The following is a 20,055-nucleotide window of genomic DNA, read 5'->3' on the forward strand; positions in this document are numbered from 1 at the left end:
GTCGTGCGACGATCATGGTTTGCCAATAGTATGGCGCGCGTGTACGCACGCGTGTATCCGCCAACTGGCTTCCAGGGAATCCAGACTGGGTTGGTTACCCATTGGCGTAACCGCAGCTAGAGTTGGAACTATTCAACCACTATAAAACTTAGGTAAATTAAGAAAATGAACTCGGACTTCTACTGAAAACTTATATTTGAAATAGAGTAAAATTCGACGAGTAGTCCCAACCCTAACTGGTTCTATACGCTCCCAAACAACGTTGCGTCAAACTTTTTAGTTACAAGACCACATTATCAACGAGAAGTCGTTACAAAATTATACTTTGTTCAGTGACAACATGATCCGTGTAAACAAAACCACGTGACTTGAGATAATACCATAATGTGGGTCACTCTGCCCTAGATAGATAAAGATTCGATAAACTTGTACAAATTACTGTGCGCATAAGTATTAGGTTGTCCCGGTCTGTCTGGAAAGTCCATGCCAATTTTTAGTAGCCGATACAGGTCTGAATATGTCGGAATGGCTGAAAACAAATAAAATGTGTACATTCCTTAAAAGGTGGAAAGGTTGTGGAACAAAATGGTACATATATAATTCGATAAATATACATCAAAAATTCAAATATGCCTTTGAATTTTTTTTAAAAATAGGCATGAACTTTCCGGACAACTCAATAATTTCATAGATATTCATGTTGTAACAGTAATGGAGCAAAATGAATCGTGCACAATTCAGTAATGTAACATAAAACATAAACTATTGTGCATGTATTACTTATTAATAAAGCGAAAGAAACTTTTGGGACAACCTAATACAATGAGTTTTACCTATATCTTATTCAACAGTTTTATTCATCATATTTGTGGAATCTACGGTACGCTTCTTACCAGATAGCCACGTGGTTTTGTTTATACAGACCCCTCGTCAGAGTAAAGAAAAAATGTTTAACCAACACGGTTCTTTGTTCCCCAGTTATAAATCATTCTCATTAGTCTTCCGGCAATTGAATGACTGCATATCTAATTATACGATGTGTATCGATCTTTCCATCAACATGTAACATAGGTTTGTTCAAATTACCTTTAATGGTGATACCGATGATAGTCATTAGGTGTAGAAATTAATTCTGTGTCTTTACATTTACATAATTATTTATAACTCTAGCTTAAATAGTACACATGTGCAATAGTGCACACACACACGCATGTAAACTAAACACTCAATAAAGAAATGAATTTTAACGTGCGACTAAAGAAATGTTCTTTATAAATAAATGCTAAGTTTACCTTAGAAATGCACAGAATTAATGTCTACACCTAACAATATGACTCACTGCATATTCTATTTGTCACTCTTTCCGGGCGTGCATTTACGCGAAGCCCCGCAACGGCTGCACCGGTGTGTCGCGAGCGCGCACCGCGCGTACGCACGCGCGAGCACACCTGCGAGAGAGAACGGTTGATCCATCTGCAGGCGGGGTCGCGTATTCGTGCGAGTGCCCTGCACCTTTCTCGACAGTCTAGACGCGTGAGTTAAATGTGAACGAGTGCGCTGAACGAAATAAGACAGAGTCTCCGACACACTCGTGAACTTGGTGCTACCGCTGGTGTCCCGCGCCCTTTTATAATTTAACATTCCGCGCGTATTGTGGTTGGCGCGATTGGGCGCGATCGACGCCGATCGAGGTTCGCTCGGTGGCCGTCACCGAAGCGACACAACAGCTGACGGTTACAGAATACTACAGAACGGAACGTTTACGGTTAGTGTCGTCCTGTCGTCCTCCAGTGTTGTTCGAAACCTCTGGTACGCGAGCGCGAACGACTAGCGCCCGCAACGTCCACGAGATTTCGAACGTTGAAATATCTTGAACCGATGGCTCGCGGCGCGACCTTGCTCGGACACGTTACCGGGAAGAAAAAGGTGTACGCGGTGTTATTCGTGCGACATCGAATCCTCGACCGTGCAACGTCGAATCTCGATCGACGCAGGAATCTGGCTACTCGACCATCGTCGACACCGATCCGTTGTGTCCCTGTCCGATCGTGCGTTCGCTCCTAGACGTTTAGCGAACGATTGCTCGGCGAAAGCAGCCGTTGAATTTCGGGCTGTCGTGCTGTTCGATCATCCGACACTGGTCGTCGAATCGTGTCGCGTTTCAACGGCGAAACGTTCCGACCGCAATCACCGATAGAATGACAAGGATACAATGAACGTCCCCATCGTGTCGGGAGACATCACCGAAGAGGATAACCCCAAACCGCGTTTCGTTCGGGTAAGTCAAGCCATGCTGATCTAGGAATCACCGTCAAACTATTTTCCTATCATATTCTCTTCTAGCTGACTCCCTCTCCTTTCGTCGGTGGAAACCCTTCCATTTCTCGTACCTTTCGCTTTATAGGCTGGCCGTTATCGCGTTGTTAGGAGGGCTTGGACTAGTCGAATATTTCGTGGCTACTAGGAACACTAGGAATGTCTTTCGTATAAACCGTGTTCTAATCTCGTCGAGCTAATGGAATAAATTTGGTCTGGCGACACGGAAAAGACATTTACTATATTGTTAGCTTGATAAAGGTAGAATACGATGTCCTCGACGAAAAGACGTAGTTTTGAATTCTTTCCTGATAAGGAGTTCGACTGGACAAGTGATATCGAAAAACAGTTGTTCTTTGAGATTACTTTAACGTAACTTAGCCCATCTTGTACAAAACTTCGAAAAACGTTATCCGGAAAAATCCGGAAAAATATCGCGAGTTGCCAGTCCTAGTTGGTATCAACTTCCGCGTCAACGAACCGATACGGAAGAGAGGCGACCTGTGAAGGAAAATTGAAATAGGAAATCAAGAACGAGAATTCCTGAACGGGCTTCTCGCGTTTGAATTTCCTCTGCGCGCGTCACGCTAGTTTATCTTCGGATAACAAGTTTCGGGGCCCCCCCCCCCCCCCCCCGCGCGGAGTGTGCACTCGTGCACATACATATGAAAACCAGTAATGGCGTTTTTGTATCGTTTAGTTTTATAAACGAGCTTTATTAAGAATTTAAGGAAAAAATTGTCTCCTATACTCGTGCGTATTGGATAAATTAGAACATCGACTAATAAGAAGCCTTTAGGAATGACTCCTCGTGACGGCGAATACGCGGGAAATTTCTTTATCGATATTGATATACGCGACGTATCCCGATTTCACGCCATCTTGCCGCTTATCGTCGTAAGCTTTGCCATTAGCTTGATTGACACGTACAGAAAGTTATCGCAACCGATACGTGTAACACGTTGACTGCCAAACGAATATTCTTGAAAATTTCTGCTAAGATTAAATATTATTTAGACTATCGGAGTCTAGGTAATGAAACATTTATCGTGGTATTTAGTTTTGTAATTACATCAAAATTCAAGAACTTCATTTAGATTCATCTCCTGTGACGTCTAAGTTTCAGAATTAATCTTTCTAGTTCTTGAGTGAAAATCACTGTCACCCATATATGGGTAACACGGCGATCAACGTGTTAAAACAAAGAACGTGGATTGCTTGTATATTGTATATGAGTTTCTTCGATGCATTTGACCTTTGGCGAAAGACCACGAACGTCATTCGCCGTTTCTCGACGTCGTAAACCAGGAATGTCTAGGCTAAGCTCAACAAGATTTGAGATGGAACGAATTTACCATAGTACCTATCGGAATGCTGGAGGTATTCTCTATTGTTCTCATTACTCGTTAGTCTATCGAGTATGGTCGATTCGTCGAATCTGGAGGATCATAACCTCGACGCTTCCGTCGGTAAACAGTTGTCGACTGTCGAATGGTGAAACGCGGAAGATCGAATTTCGACTTTCTCTGCTCATCGACGTAGAATATCGATCCAGCCACGCACAGTCCAGCAGAAGAACGTCAAAACTTGTGAAAAACGTAATGGATCATCTCTCTATTCCTAATGTTCGATCGAAACTCTCTAACGTAAGGATTCTCGATCTATTCGATTAAATTATTGAACCGAATTCGACTCGATCTTACCTCGTCGGGTGAAACAGAGTTCGTACAGAGCAATGCTCTTTCGCAAATTCGCATAAAATTCTTTCGCATTCCGAATTACGTATAGTTTGTTATGCATTCGACGCGTAACAAATGTGTATACAGTATCCGAGACGAGCCATGCGAATACAGAACGTAGAAATCGATTCTCTTGTGCAATGAATTACATAAAAGTTGATTGCTCGCGACGCTTTTCTCTTAGCATAGAGTTTTAATCAAGTTTGGGGTCTAACTAGCGGAAGGAGAACTAGGGGACGACGTGTATCGACAGAACGTTTGTTTACGGTTTCTTCGTTTAGTCCCTCTCGATGAAAATATTGCGTAATGTTTGTGTACGTATTCGGTCAAACGAAAGTTTTGAGTACCGGCAAAGCTGACGCTCAGGGGCAGATATAGACTAATTGAAGCTAATCGAAGCTAATTACCAGGGCCGGCGTGACCTTTTGCCGGGCCTGGTTCAAAAATTTTGCGGGGCCTGGATTCACATTCAAATACTACACTTAAATTTTACAACGAGGAATTATTTATTTACAAATGGTGTTACATATTATATATTTTTTATAATATGAATATTAAACAATAATACTTTGATGATTTTTGTCACTCCTTTCAATTTAATCAGCGTTACTAAAAAAATGTCTTGTATTTGTTAATGTTATCATCAGTCTGTAAAAAGTTAATCGAAATCGGTGCCTTTTAATTGAGTAATTTTCGTAGACTGCGAGGCCTTTTGAAACGCGGGACCGGGTTCCGGCGAACGCGCTGAACGTGCCTTGCGCCGGCCCTGCTAATTACATTGAGGGATTACGCGGGCATTTAAATGAAATAGGGACAGAATAAAGAAGGTTCTTTGCATAGATTACGAAGTGATACGAACAAATACGAGATGTGTATGCTACATATTACCAAAATGTATGCGAATCTACGTAAAGGATTAGTGCTTTTTCATATTAATGTACGCCATAAATGCATAGAATCCGTAGTTACGACATACGTCATCCCCGAGTCATAGGTTACCGACTGTTGGTATAAATTATATGTATCCCAGGTACCTCGTGGAGGTTCTGCAGTAACCACATCGATAAATCGATTATTTTATTCAAACAAATCCAATCTTAATTGACTCAAGTCATCAAAGTCAAAGGAACGAAATGAAAATTACGAGATGCTCGTGGAGGTTATCCCGACTGGACCCGAACTCTGACGAAACTAGCCGAGTGGGAATCGACGCGTGACGAGTGGAGGGGAATAAGTGCGTGGTGGGGGAAGGGCATAAGGCCCCGGATCGTTCTCCAGGCAGAAAGAACATCGTTGGAAGGTGAGCAACCGGTGGGCCGTGTTGCGCGTTTGCGCCGTGCGCGGCGATCGACGCGAGTCAACGGTGATCCGTAAATCTTCTTGGACGATCTTTTCCTCTCAGGCCCCTCCCCCCACCTCCGGCACACTCTCCCCCTCCCGTTTTCGCGAACGCAACACCGTTCCCCCGGCCCTGGGAATTCCGCTTTCCCGTAGAAAAGAAACGTTCCGCGGAAACATCTGAACGCCGCCGCGTACCTCGCTCCTCTCGTCCGTAAACGACGCGTTTCCGCGGCCGAACGTGTTTCTACGTGCGTCTATTTAGTTCGCGGCCGCGAGTGGAACGCCTGCGTCCGTGCATTAACCCTCTCGTTTCAGTCCTGTCGATCGAACGTACGTCGAGGTACGCGCGCTCCTAGCTATGTAACCGGTGAAATGGATCTATCGTTGCGGGACGGCCACGATCGCGAGACCCACGGGCTGGCGCGTTCAACCTAATGCCGTTCTTCGTGATAACACCGTCAGCGCGACCAAGGAGCATCGGTGTTTGCCTCGAGCACGTCCCACGAACAGGAAGCGAGAGAACGCAACGAGGATCCCAGTGGAAACGACCACGAACGCTCGAAGAGAAAAACGTTTTACCGAGTTTAGACGATAGAGACCGGAACCATGTTGATCCTACCGGATTTAAAGTTACAGGTAAATCGGTGTTGCTCGTTGCCAAACCGCGACGTTTCCTCCCTCGACTGTTCGCCAGACGTCGTTCCGTATTTATCTGTCGATGGTCGATGGAACAGATGTAGCGATCGGGTGGTCCTCGACTGTGGGGAAGGGGGAGAAGAATTTAGGACTGATTTAGAGAGATTTTTTTAGCTCTCGGAATTTGTCCTTTCCAAGATGGGGATTTTGAATAAGAAACTAAAGTATCGTAGTATCCGCGCCTCCCAGACTTGAGAATAAGGAATCGAACGTGAACGCGAATCGTAGGGTGTGATGATGGTCGCGTAGGAAATGCAGTCATACCGAGGATCGTGGGTTCGAATCTGCCTTATTTTTCATTTAGACTCCTACGGTATGCACGGATATCGGATTTTAATTAGAATCGGAACTGTTTGTGGTAGGAATTATTTAAGTTCAGCTTCGAGCGAACCGTTAGACGCGAAAATATAGAAATAAACCCAGGTACGGTAAACGTGGCCCCGTCGACATTAAACCGCTATACCCCGCGGGTAGAAATTCATTTAGAGGATTGTACAACGGTTCGAATTAATTCATGCCTTTCTAGGAGAAAGTCACCAGCCCCGGCACCAATCAAGACGCCTGCTCAAAGGTGACGGCAGTCTCGATTGGTCCCGGAGTTGGTGACTTTCTCCTTGAAAGGCTGGAATCAATTCCATGCCTCGGGGCCAGACATTACCCAGTCGAAATTTGTGCAATTCTGGATGGTGCAATTCTCCGCTTTATGAAATTTCTTCGATTTCGACAGTTCACCTCTTGGGTACAGAATTACACTAACGTTCGCTTAAGGGGGTATCCTGAATTAGGAGGTCTAAAAAAAGAAACGGTTTTTCGTGAATTTTTTTTAGGATGGAAAAAAATAATGGATAAAAAAATTCACGGAAAACCGCTTTTTTTAGACCTCCTAATTCAGGATACCCCCTTAACCCTCTATCGGATACTTGCCCGAGGAACCCCGATATAAACAATGCCCGCAAAGTTCACCCAATAAAGTTTCACATGATTCCCGTACGATATTCTCCTATACTAATTGCTCCGCAGATTCGCTTATTGTTCGCCTCGAAGAGTAATTAATTCGTGAATGCATAAACCGAGAAATAATTTCTTCTTCATCGAAGTATGAAATAGAATTCACGCGATAAATCGTTAACGGGCTCGAGTGAATCGGTAGATCTGTTCCATCGACTGTACAGCGACCTGTTGATTCCTCGACCATCCTTTCGATCGTTCGAGAAAGAACCCGAATCGGCATCTTCGAAGGCTTTATTCGAAATTTTTAGGCGTTTGCCACGAGAAACGTGGTAGAAAAACGAACTCCGATGGGAAGAAGCGAGGAAAACGGATGCTTCGCCGCCGACCAGACGGCTGGAATCGCAGGAGGCGGCGCAAACGGGCGAATCCTGCGTTTCCTGTTGCAACGCGAGCGTAAACAGCGTGCCTCGAATCCGGTAGAGCGTGCCTGGTCCGCTGAACTCGCGATCCAACGCGCAATGGCTTATCTAGAGATCGCGGATTACGCGTTCTAGCGCTTTCGTATCATTGCCAGATGATACGAGGGCTTCCCCAACGGGTCAGCTGATATTCAAACTGAGCTTCCGCGCAGCGATACCGAATATATCCATCCACCGTTTCGAATGCTTCTGCTTGATAGCGTGAATGATATTGGAAGGTAGAAGTAGATCATCCTTCTGGTAGGTAGAGCAAAACATAGACTCGTGTATGATCTACTTCAAGTAGATCAGACAGATGATCAACTTTAATTTTCAAGTAATATGGGATCGGTCCTTTTCGAAAATGTTCGGGGTTGAAGTTTCGCGAGGTATCCACATGCCGCATGCCGGGCACTCTTTGCATGAGTGACAGTGTGACGCAGCGGTTAGCGTTCGGTTCTCGACGCACGTCTTTCGCACGCAGGTTCGAATCCCGTCGGATCAGTTTTTACAGGTCACTTTCTTTTTTTAATTAAACCCAAAAGTCTGCGGGCCTACTTACGCGAGACTGAAGAATAACCTCGAGGTTACCACAGCGATTGATAGCTTAAAGGATGTATAATAATTCTGGGCATTTCGAGTACTATCATTGTGCAATCGGTTATTTAAATATCAGCGGTAATTGTTTCTAGGATTTCTAGACTACTTAGAGATTCTTCTTACACCGACACCAAGTATTGAAATCTCGTAGCTCTGTCTACCAGCTGTTGAAATCTCAGCTTCTTCCAATCTACGCAGCGCTGTCTGCCAAGCGTTGAAGTCTCTCAATTATTCAACGTTCAGACTTACATATGGAAACGTAAGCTTCGATTAAAGGTTGAAGCATAGAGTAGGTTTACAAATACGCAACTGCGGTCGAAACCCTTTCCTTCCTTGTTTTTTCATAATTATCCTACTTTTCATAGAAAAAAGATTAACATGGCACGAAATAAGCGATCCTCCGGGTAAATCAGGAATGGTTGTGCTCCGAAACGATATCCAGCGACGTTCGAATCGTGGTTCGAGAATGGGTCCCGTTAGTGGCCCGCATCTTTGCGTTCAGCATCGAACTCGTCCTCTTCGATCTTCGCGTCCAGATGGAACGCGCTCGCGCCAAGGTCTTCGACCGCGTTTCCCGCCGCTACCTCGGCGTACCTCGGTTCCGCTTCCGTCCTGGTTTCTCGTCCTAGCGCTGGACGCGGAACACCTTCTTTCTCTCTTTGCGAGACCCATTCTGCATAACCAGCGATGGGGCCGAGACGTGTTCAGATGCTATCGATACATCGACGTCACAAATTGATTCACCTGTATCGTGTTACTCAATGGGACTAATCAGGAACGACTCGAGACTTATCGAGGCGACGTCGTATCAATACGTATCGATTACGTGGTCACCTGTTCGATATTCACAGTACTCGAAGGAATCCGCGTTATTAGACGCGAGGAAGGGGGGGGGGGTAGACTTATCAGAAAATAAATCGATCGAAGAATTTTCGTGAAAAAGTATTATTTTATACCGTATTGAATATTTAGAGTTAGATACGTTCTTTCAATATATTCTCTAAGAGAAATCCTCTGAACTACTGTTCGAAATCGTAAGTGGCGATTCAACATACCAATATGAGATGGAAATCAGGAATGTGGAGATTACGTTTGAAGCGTCGGAGTTATTAATCGCTGAAGATGCGCGGGAAAGGCGTCGAACGTGGGAGGTTCGTACTGCTGCTGAGGTCAACTGCACGCGACGTGCAGCGTAAGTCCCTCTCTTCGGCATTAGTAATTAATAACCTACATACTGATTTCCATGTACGCAGAATACAATTTGATCAAGATCTCGAAAAAATTGTCGAAGATAGGAAATTTAGAGGAGTTGTATTTTAACTCCTCGCAATCACGAGGCCAGCTGTAGCGTCCAGACAGAGATGGGCAGAACCCTGGGCTTCGAATGAACCTGAATTTTGCCGATGTGTTTGTCTCGTTTCTTTCTTTGGAAAATGTTCGAAAGAGGAAACGAGACAAACGTGTCGGCAAACTTCAGATTTATTCCAAACCTAGGGTTTTGTTCGTCACTGCAAAATATTTCGTAATTAGTAGACTGCGGATTTTCCTTCAGATCTTCATCTACAGGAGACTTTAATGTGCAAGAAACTACAGAATCCACACAGCATGCAATAATATAAAAATATATCGAAAGTAAAGTTCGTATCGTAATATTTATTCGAAGCCTAGGGTTTTGTCCATCACTGCGTCCAGACACTCGGAGGCGTTGAACTCCTAGACTGGAATTCCAATACACCGAAAAGTTTCCAAAAATTGAGACACACGAGTTCCGGATACAGCGTGCGATGCCCTTTCCGATTGGTCCCATCGCTACGTGCTGGCACTCGAGACGCCTCGCGTCGTCGTGGCGCCGGTAGCGGTGAATTCCTTATTGATAACCGACGAAGAAGCGTGGCGACCTTAAAATTACCGCGATACGCAGATGCCGCGCCCGAGGAGATAGAGCGGCCGTTATCCTTCTCCCACCGTGGTTCACGGAGTTTCTCTCCTTTCACCGAGAGACGGTCGAATCCGTGGAATCGGTCCATGCCTCTTCGTGGAGTCCTCGGCGTGGAACGGCGAGAGGCGTCTCGTCGTCTATGTCTCGGACCAGGGGGGAGGGACCTTTCGACATTGGAAGGCCACATGCCACTTCAGGGATTCGTCGTGGAGCCACCCACGCACGGTCGATGTTGTTGTGTAACGTGGAATACGGTAGAGCTCCATTTATCTGGACAAGGTTTGCATAACTGGAGTCGCTGGAGATAATAACAGGATAAATTGGAATTAGTGGCAAGAGTATTTCTCAGTAATGATACTATGGATTGTGGTTCTATATATTAACCCTTTCGATCCAGCTGTTTTTTTTTTCTTCTAAAAATAAATTGTGTTAAACTAGGGTAGCCTTCAAATCAAAGGTCATAGACAGATAAGAAAGGACAATCTACTTCAGTATAAATGATGTTCCGTCTTAATTGTAATTTGGTCAGTGGCACCCAGAAATATTCCTTGAGACATATATTACTTCGACTGATCGTGTGTGGACGTCGTAATGCCATCACGTACGACCTCGTTAAGATTCGAAATTAAAAGAAAAAAGGGAACGACCTTCGCGCCATGAAAGACTCGTCGGCAGTAAGGACGCTGACCGAATCGTATCGTGACACATTTATCCCCGGAATCAAAGATCCGCGGTCAGGATTCGCCGGACCGTAACGCGGTTATGGTGACACGGAGTCGAACGCGGTAATAGTATCGCGCAACGCCAACCAGAAGGACGTTGTCCGCGCCGCGTCTCGTTCTCGCCGACAGAGATGGGCAAAATCGTCGTCCGTATAAAAAATCACGACTAAGAGATAAACGTTTCACTCGTCACGGACTGGGTATAAATTAGAATTGGAATTGTTTCATTAAAACCGCGGGTATAATTGGTCTTTTTAAACATCGAAGTAATTACAATTGGTACGATAAAAACGATTAATTATCGCACAGGAAAATATTATGTACGATGTCGTAGCATTACAATTAAAAGGGGACCATCAACGTAAATGGTCGAAACGTGATATTAACTAAGCGCTTCGAGTTTACCACGACATAGTTCTACGACAAAATTCATCTCCGACGCGGAAATAAAGTAGCGCAACAGTTTCGGTTACGAATCATCTGCTTACTCGTCCGTTATTCGAATCAAACTTTGCTCGACTCTATCCGCGTATCCCCTTCGTGCTCGATCATCGAAGAAAAGCGACTTTTCGATTCGCAGTTTCCCGCGGAGCGACGTTCCTTCGAGCCGGAGATGGTAATCGGAGACGAACGATGAGGCTGCGAGAGAGCGAATACTATGTTGAAGTGGGCTTACTATGCGCCTCTGACGAAGAATCGGTCATCTCCGACGACCCCGTTGGACGAACGGGAGAAGAGGACGATCTGCGAAAATTCACCGTCGCCGCCTAACCAGCCGCCATCGCGGTTTTCGCGCATAGGAAAACCTCCTTCCCCTTCTCGGTCGGAGGACGTAGAAATTTTGCGAGAACCCAAGTCGACGAAAAAGTGTCTCGGGGTGAGGAAACATACGAATAAGTCTCATTGGCTGTTTAAGAAAGAACTAAACGCCGGAAAACGTAGTCCAGTGATTACCGCTCGCTAAATAACCAATCGGATCGTAATTGCAGATGATCGCAAAGGTAATCTGCCCAACTCTGGTTCCGTGTTTCGTTGGTTAAACACGAGGCCCCCGCGGACCCCCTCGCAGTCCTCCTCCGCGACTCCTTTGCCCGAGCACGTGGTCGATCGCACCTCACGTGTTTCCGTTTGATGTTGCGCAGGGTTCCGATCCAAGAGTGGCGACCTGTCGGGGAAAGTTGCAGAACAAACGGAGCAAGCTCAATCAGGAAATAAACAAGGAGCTACGGCTGCGTGCTGGCGCGGAAAATCTGTTCAAGTAAGAAACTCGATGAGATGATTAAAGGACGCAGAAAGTCCCTTCCAGCTATTTTTACATCCTTTTTTACTCTGTGATTTCACGTTTCAGAGCTACCACGAACAGGAAGCTGCGGGAAACGGTCGCCTTGGAGCTGAGCTTCGTCAACTCTAACCTGCAGCTGCTGAAGGAACAGCTCGCTGAGCTGAACAGCTCGGTGGAACTCTACCAGAATGTCGACAGGTTGATAAATGAATCTTTTGAGGTAGATTAGGAAGCTCGAAGACAGTTTCTACAGTGTACTTGTATTTTCAGCGTGGAACCGGCGATGCCCATGATCCCTCTGGGTCTGAAGGAAACCAAAGATATCGACTTTCGAGATCCGTTTAAGGTGAGCCATCGAACAGTTCAGGTTCCTGGAACGCTGGTTTTTGTATACTGAGTGTGATATGGGGCTTGTAAGCGTAGCAAGAGTCCTAGAATATCGATCTCTGTACCTTGGATGTCGTACAGAGCTTATGAGCGTAGGAAACGTAAGATGCCATCTCTGAATCACATGCCTCGCCCTTATAGCAATTGATGTGCATCACCATACCATGTCTAGTATACAGAGATCAGTGTCCAGAAAGTATAACTTCATTATTCCAACGGCGGCACATCCATGTCGTCTGCAAAATCCTCCTGTCTCGATATACTCTCAGTATCTCTCCTACCGAAAGAAGGTTCGACCTCTCGATCAGGCTTTCTTCTACCGACGATCCTCGAGAAATCTAGATCCGTGGCAGGGCCAATTTCTAAGTATTGGCGCATCGTCGTTCCCAATTTTTGTTCCATTTCACGACTGCGCTTCATTTTGGAGAGTTTCTCGTTCGAGTTGGTGACTCTGGCCTTTATGACTGGCAACGGCTTTAAGCGTGGCATCGTTATAACCAGCTTGCCGTTCGTTGTGTTTCTTTTGGCCGTGCTATTATCCACAGACACCTCGCAGGGAAGGGTCAACTGCAGGATTTTCCCCTTTATCGTTACCCTAACGTACTCTGGTTGCACGTCCACGTCAACGTATTGTGTGTCCAGGTACCTGGAAATCGATCCCAATGGTTAGGTTCTTCCCAAATGTAGTGGTCTAGACTAAATGGTATCTGTTTGTTCTGTTAAATGTACCACCTAGACCAAACTCTCGTGAAGTGGATGATTTCTAGCCTCACGCACTTGTACACGGTGATCTCCAGAACAACGGAGTGGTTCTCGTCGATCAGCTTGAATGGTACCTTTGCCTGATTCGTATTGTAAGGTTTGCCCTCTGCGCTGAACAGCTTTGGCTCGTAGGTTGGCGCTACGTTTCTTTGATTATTTTCCCGATTTCTTCTTTCCTCCCTACGTTGACACCTCTCGGCGATGGCGACGCGCTCCTCAGGCGTGTGGTGACTGGTGCGCTGCCAAAATTGCTCGTTCTCCTCTTCCTCGTCTTCACTCTCGACCTGCAAATGATATTGCGTCTCTTCTACTAATTTTTAACTGCCCCGACTCACTTACCTCAGTGATTTCCGTTTGTGACCTTCCGTGAGCAAGTATTTCCGCTTTCCTGGTTTCCTTGTACCTCCCGTAGCTCCTTATAATCTCTCCTTCGATCCGAGCACAGGCTTGCAACGCTTTGATGCGTTCAGATCGCTCGATAACAGTCCCATCCAATTCCTTCAGTTGCATCAGCGTCGCTATCACGTATTCCCTGTAGCCGTCGTAATCCGCGCACGGATTCCCCATGAGGAAGAGTTGCTCCAAATTTTCGTTGCACCTGTCTCCGATAAACAATGGAAAAATGGCGGAACCGTTAAAAAATACGTACGTTTACCTTAGCTTGTCAATGCCTCGTAGATCGCCGATGAAGTTGACCGTCAGGTCCAACTTTTTCAAGCTTTCGAGACCTTCTAAATTCTCGATGGCCTCTATGTTGTTCAAGGCTAGGTTCAAGTACTCTAGTCTCTTCAGTCTGCTCAGATTCTCGATCTTCGCGATGAGGTTGTGCTGCAATAATAAAATCCTCAAGTCCTTGCACGTACGGTCGATCAATTCGATCTTCTCTATGTTTTCCTGATGCAAGGCGATTTCCTCTAGCGTTGATATCTCGCCCTCGTTGTGCTCCGAACGCTTTCGTATAAGATCCAACGTGATCCTCGCCATTTTTCTCTCGACTATCCAACAACTATCCAAGCGAAGTTGGACGTGGTCGCTAAGCAACCATTAGCAACTATCGATTTAACGTACACTTTGCTTTGGTAACTTAGTTTTGCCTTGTACATGTTGCGTAGGACTTTATCCTTGAGCACTACAGCGAGGATGGAGGAAACTACGAGGAAGCCATCGCGGACCTTATGGAAACCAGGCAGGTGAGCGATCTTTCTCTTCTCGAAGTTCCATCTAGAACTAACAAATTTGGAAAAACTGAGTTCACTTATTAATGTACACTATTTTGCAGGCGACTCGAACGCCAACGAGAGATGCAGCTGGCATAGCGTTACTCCTGCGCTACTACAACCAACTGTACTTCGTCGAACGACGATTCTTCCCGCCTGATCGTAGCCTGGGCATCTACTTCGAATGGTTCGACTCGTTGACGGGTGTCCCAAGCTGTCAACGAACAGTCGCCTTCGAGAAGGCCTCCGTCCTGTTCAATGCTGGAGGCTTGTACACCCAATTAGCAGCGAAACAGGACCGTAGGACCGCTCGAGGATTGGACCAGGCTATCGACGCCTTCCTCAGAGCCGCTGGTACCTTTCGGTACATACACGAAAACTTTACTAATGCGCCCAGCATGGACCTCGGACCAGACATGCTCGAGATGCTCGTCCAACTGATGCTGGTAATCACTTGTCTTGTTCCTCAACGCTCTACATCAATAGTTCAACAGAAAATTTCATACAGATTCTCTTGCTTCCAGGCACAGGCGAGGGAATGTTTGTTCGAGAAGCTGGAGCTTCAATCGGCGCAAGGAAGGAACATGGACGTTTCTCTGGATCTCGCGCAGGAAGCGGCACAGGTAAAGAGCGTGAGCTTTTTATATACATAGACTACATATAGTCTGAAACGAGCCTTTTAAGGATTTCGAACCTATCTCTGATTGCTCAAGGTGGCAGCGGTCTACAGCGACGTCCACGGACTCATATCGCGCGAACCGGTTCGGGACTACGTTCCCGAGACATGGATCTCTCTGATCTTGGTCAAACGTGAACATCACCTGGCTCTAGCTCACAAGCATCTCGCGCTTGGACTGTTCGATCGTCCAGTCTCGGAATGGCGCTCGGAAACGAGGCTAGCGCTCGAGCACGCGCAGAAGAGCGACGGAAAGACGCAGCTGGACATAATTCTGCCACGGGACGAAAACGAAAGAAAACTATTAGGTACGTGTGGCGATGACGAGTCTATAGGTTGACACGCGTTTGGTATCCGATTCAACAATCGAATCGTTTGCTGTAGGGAAAGCGCATCTAAGGGAGGCTCTGGTTCTTCACGAGGAAAGCCAGAGGCTGCAGAGGATGTGCAGAGACCTCAAAGCGAAACAGGCACTCGCCAAGGTTCTGAAGAAAGTCCAGGAGTCGACCGTGGAGAGCTACAATGGTATCGGAGATGAGGATGACTTTCGAGGGTTGCTGGATCCTCCTGACATTATCGGTAAGGATAGCCAGAGGCTATTCCTCTAGAGTTTTGACCGCTTAAGGCCATCTTCATTTTTGTTTTTGAAACCAGCGTCCACCAAGTTTCAACTGAACATCACGCATCCAGATTTCGGCCAGCACGGAGTGGATGATCTTTTTAGAACCTTAGGGCCAGTGGCTATATTCTCAGCGAAAAGGCATTGGACTGCTCCGCGGCTAATACAGCTTCAAAGAGGACCCGACGGCGAAGGCTTCGGTTTCAGCGTTCGCGGCGACGCTCCCGTGATAATAGCTGCGGTCGATCACAATTCGCTAGCCGACGTAAGCACGCACCAGCTGCAGTTAACCCTCTATTGCATCGACTTTATTTTATCTTTAAAAAAAAACGCCTTGGTTATCGCTTAACATAAAAGTCGAATAGCGTTAGAAAGTATTTTAATGTTGGTTCTTACGAAACAACAAGTGGCTAAACTCGCAGAGCTGCAACGTCGGTTTAGTGTCGGTAGGATGCACCCACATTATCGATTTTGAATTAATAATAAAATACGCTTAGTGTCTGAAGTGCTTCCGTTTGATCTATTATAAATCTAAGCCGTGATTGTTTCCGTTGGATTCCCGATCGGGCACCTTATGCAATAGAGGGTTAAAAATACACGACAATGCTGGCTTTCTTCCATTATTTTCTCTCCTGCTTCCTGTCTCTTCATCTACCTTAACGCTCGGTTTGTATCTTTGTTTATTTTACTTTTATTTTTAGCTCTGTTTTTATTTACACTTTGTCCTATATATTCTTATACGTATAGTTTCACGTTTATTTATATCGTACTTGATTATGTCTGTCAATTTTTCGACTTTGTCTAGATAGAACCACGCGTTATGGGTGTTCTTAGAGGATTTCATTCCAGAGCGTACAGTGTAACGTCAAAGGTGGCTGAATAATAAATGATCTTTCTGTCTCGCTTTCCCTTTAGTTAGGTGGAATGAAAGAAGGCGATTTCATAGTAGGCATCGGCGATAAGGACGTAAAATGGGCGTCTCACGAACAGGTGGTGCGGCTGATTAAACAATCAGGGGATTTTATCAACTTGAAGCTGGTCACGCCTATGGATAGAAATTATTTAAAGGTATAGGTCCGCTAACAGTCGTCATTCGATACTTGTTTGTAGAAATCTCAATGAACAAATACTGTCCAGGTGTCCTCGAGCCTCCCTCGTTTTTTCTTCAGCAACCTCGGTGGGATATTCCCCTTTACTCGAATAAATAAATAAATATTTGATTTCAGAGGCCAGGTAAGACCAACCAGCAAGACAGGGGAAGCGTTTCAGCGAGTAGCTCTTCCGGCGTCTCTTCCGGTCAACCAAGTCCCGCCGGTTCCGTTACCACTGCTCATGTGGCCAAAAAGCTACCCTGGAATCCGTTCAAAAAATCGACTGCACAGCGCGACAGCAGGGACCTGACGTTCGACAACGTTATCTTGAGATGATTCGTTGGGCACTGGGCGTGTTTGAGCTTTCGTGGCAACGGAACGTAGCTAGGCCTGGGATTTGTCGAATTTTTCTCTATTTAAATATTTCATGCGCGGACAAAGTAACTAGATATTCCTAGCATTTGGAACTTTTTGAACTTTATTTTTATTCCAGGTGTTATTCAACATAGACTAATACAGTTTTTCAAACTCTGAAAGAATCTAAGAATTTGTTGAAGTCAATTGCGGAGTTTTTTAATACTATACAATAAAGATGAAACTTGTTATCGTATAGTTTTAAATAAATTCCAAGATCCACTTAAGTCCGCTATTTTCTTCATATTTAACTTTGTACATTGTTGTAGTAAACAATGTAGAAAAAGTTTAACTCAAAGGATATGAACCTATTTCAATTCGTCAAGTTTAACACATCATCGATATCCATAACCTGGATCGCAAGGGGATAAAATATTCTACTGTTAAATTATCGAAATAAGTCCCAGCCCTAAATTGCGAGCCTGGGAAACGCTTCGAGACGCGCGCCAGACTCCTCGCGTTGCCCGTATTTCAACGATTCTGTATAATACGCATCTATAGAAGTACTGTATGTATATTCATACGCTCGAAATCTTATCGCGTCCCGTATCTCGAGGCTAGTTAGTTCCGATCGATGGATCTCGAGCTACGATGGTATACGCGAAATTACCACCGTGTGACCAGAGATGAGCAAAATTCTTATCTAAATGAAAATCTCGAATAACAAACAAAACACGAACAGTCATGAATCCGTTACTCGTTAACGCCTTGAACAAATGGGAATATTATCCGATAAAGTGTTATATTGTACGTTGATTCTATTCGTCATTTATTATTCGAATAAAATTTTGCCCATCCTTGCGTGTGACTCGACGTCTCTCGACGGATACGCGGTATTGTACAAACGATTGGTGAAACGTATCGAGCGAAAACGTGCCGTCTCGTCGAATATATGTTTGATGTTGCTCTCCACGAATGTACGCATACGTAACGCGCCAATTACATATTATTCGAAAAGAAAGCGTTATTTACTTTTTTTTTTCTCCCTCTCCTTCGCGCAACCAAACTATTTTCATTAGACGTGCGTAGTTACGAAACAGAGGTGAACGTTACGTGAAGGACAACCTTCCTATTCGATCAGCGATACGCGCACGTTCTTTTGGTTATTACAAACCGTGGCTTTGCGGATCGAAACAAAGCCTAACGTGCAGAGACTTTAAATTAGCGTCATTTTCGACGAGACATTTGTTTACGTTTATCGAAAATACTTGTTAGTGGGAAGAAGGTCATCGAGTGAGATGATCGCGACACTGTCGATCGATTATGGGTAAATAAATTACGATTCCGATTGAGTTACGTTGTATTCGAATTTTTGAAGAGACCTTGCTTTTCCAATCCTTTAACTCATAGCAATCAATCATATCCCACGTGTTCCAATGTACCAGTGAAAAATATTCTTTAAACATTCTCTCCCATTATCAAACGCAACAAAGATAAAGAGGACCCTAAAAGGGTTATGTTGTCGTTTAAGAGTTCACCACCTTCAAAAAACAAAATCCTAAAGCCCTCTTTGGAAAGCCACTTATTTTACTTTCCATACGCGACTTCACCTGTACACAAACACTTCCTCTATTTACGTAATGTACGCGTTAGGATAATTGATTTATATTTAACTATCTCTTAGATTATCACTGCGGTTAGGTCTTTCTTTATGTAATATTACCTTTCTCGATACCGCGACTTATGCGAACACTTTCGTTATTTGTGTAATAAAGTCGTTATAATAATAATTAATCGTTGGATCGCTTCCGGCGGTTTTGATTCGGTTGCTCGAGAAAGCGCGGACACGTCGCAAGGTAGGAAAGAGTAGAAAGGTACGCGGAGCACAATAAAAGCGCAACTTTCACCTGGAGCCAAGGAACGTCGTGATACACGATCGATTACTATTACGCAATTGGGCGAACGCGAAAACGATGCCTGTCACGCGTTGACCGGTGTCGAACTATAATAGAAACAAAACAGAGGCGACAGTCTCGGACCTGATGCTTTTTAAAAAAAATAAAGCCACCACGAAATGGAAGAATACAGAGAGAATAGAATTTCAAAAAGCCCGTGTGTGCGGTATTTGTTTGCTCAAGGCCAGGAGCGATTTAACGCTTCCTTGGACTTTGGCTGGTTCATCGAACGCGAACGTTTTCGCACCACGGTCCTGGATAATGCGAGGGAAATCCGTCATTTCGACCATAAAATGCATGTTCGTACTAATTGCGCTATTAATCATTCGTTTATGTCAAGCATGTCGAACCGAACAGCCTCGTAGATCTCGTTTTACAGTTGTCTTGACCTTTTCGTTATTTTTATTCGATTTTTTAATCCTCGTTTATTACGCAAAGTTTCATCACTCTCTATGTTTCTGTTACTACTATGAATTCTATTGTAATTTGCATTAATGTAATAGCATTTATCATACATAGTAGACCTCAATTATTGCACGGCATCGACCAGTAGAGGGGATGCCAAGGAAGAAGATTGGAGATAATGGTGGGGATGTATTAGGTTGTCCAAAAAGTTTCTTTCGTTTTATTAATAATTAATTCATACACAATATTTGATGTTTTATGTTACATTACAAAATTGTGTACGATTCATTTCGCTCCATTACTGTTACAGCATCAATGTCTAAGAAATTAGATTGTCTATTTATATATAAATATAAACATATATATATATAACATTATAACATTATATATATAACAATATATATTATATATAACACAAAAAATATATATAGATATATAAACACTGCCACAGAAAATAATTGAATGCAACTCACGAAAGAAACTTTTGGGACAACCTAATACAACTACCTCGATTACTGCACGCTATCCAGCCTCCATTTCCTGCA

At 44.6% G+C, this 20,055-nt stretch overlaps 2 protein-coding genes across 4 annotated transcripts; one reads left to right on the top strand and one right to left on the bottom strand.

Moving 5' to 3' along the window:
• Positions 1-1,471: 1,471 nt before the first annotated feature.
• Positions 1,472-18,495, top strand: LOC128884080 (rhophilin-2). 3 transcript variants are annotated; one of them, XM_054137138.1, is made up of 13 exons: positions 1,472-2,278; positions 11,343-11,639; positions 11,905-12,020; positions 12,111-12,242; positions 12,315-12,390; positions 14,306-14,383; positions 14,473-14,856; positions 14,935-15,033; positions 15,124-15,394; positions 15,471-15,665; positions 15,741-15,970; positions 16,621-16,773; positions 16,932-18,495. In XM_054137138.1, the coding sequence occupies exons 2-13, from the start codon at positions 11,421-11,423 to the stop codon at positions 17,130-17,132; spliced, it is 2,154 nt and encodes a 717-aa protein (XP_053993113.1). In that variant the 5' UTR covers positions 1,472-2,278; positions 11,343-11,420; the 3' UTR covers positions 17,133-18,495. The 3 variants fall into 3 exon arrangements, with proteins under 3 accessions (XP_053993113.1, XP_053993120.1, XP_053993128.1); XM_054137145.1 differs by lacking the exon at positions 11,343-11,639 and having other exon boundaries at positions 1,474-2,278; positions 16,932-18,494; XM_054137153.1 differs by lacking the exons at positions 1,472-2,278; positions 11,343-11,639 and adding an exon at positions 5,604-6,032 and having other exon boundaries at positions 16,932-18,494.
• Positions 12,400-14,207, bottom strand: LOC128884103 (dynein axonemal assembly factor 11-like). The gene is made up of 4 exons (XM_054137181.1): positions 13,849-14,207; positions 13,533-13,791; positions 13,164-13,477; positions 12,400-13,077 (listed from the first exon to the last, which is right to left on the bottom strand). The coding sequence occupies exons 1-4, from the start codon at positions 14,175-14,177 to the stop codon at positions 12,639-12,641; spliced, it is 1,341 nt and encodes a 446-aa protein (XP_053993156.1). The 5' UTR covers positions 14,178-14,207; the 3' UTR covers positions 12,400-12,638.
• Positions 18,496-20,055: the final 1,560 nt, after the last annotated feature.

Source organism: Hylaeus volcanicus, chromosome 1 (genome assembly GCF_026283585.1).
Source record: "Hylaeus volcanicus isolate JK05 chromosome 1, UHH_iyHylVolc1.0_haploid, whole genome shotgun sequence".
NCBI classification, from domain to species: Eukaryota; Metazoa; Arthropoda; class Insecta; order Hymenoptera; family Colletidae; genus Hylaeus; species Hylaeus volcanicus.

Excerpts from the sequence above, each read along its gene's own strand:
- LOC128884080 (XM_054137138.1), top strand. The coding sequence starts at position 11,421 with ATGTTGAAGTGGGCTTACTATGCGCCTCTGACGAAGAATCGGTCATCT. Across the intron at positions 14,857-14,934 it reads TGCTCGTCCAACTGATGCTG|GCACAGGCGAGGGAATGTTT; the intron begins GTAATCACTTGT and ends TCTTGCTTCCAG. Across the intron at positions 15,666-15,740 it reads GGATCCTCCTGACATTATCG|CGTCCACCAAGTTTCAACTG; the intron begins GTAAGGATAGCC and ends TTTTGAAACCAG.
- LOC128884103 (XM_054137181.1), bottom strand. The coding sequence starts at position 14,177 with ATGGCGAGGATCACGTTGGATCTTATACGAAAGCGTTCGGAGCACAAC. Across the intron at positions 13,478-13,532 it reads CACAAACGGAAATCACTGAG|GTCGAGAGTGAAGACGAGGA; the intron begins GTAAGTGAGTCG and ends TATCATTTGCAG. Across the intron at positions 13,078-13,163 it reads TTCACGAGAGTTTGGTCTAG|GTACCTGGACACACAATACG; the intron begins GTGGTACATTTA and ends ATCGATTTCCAG.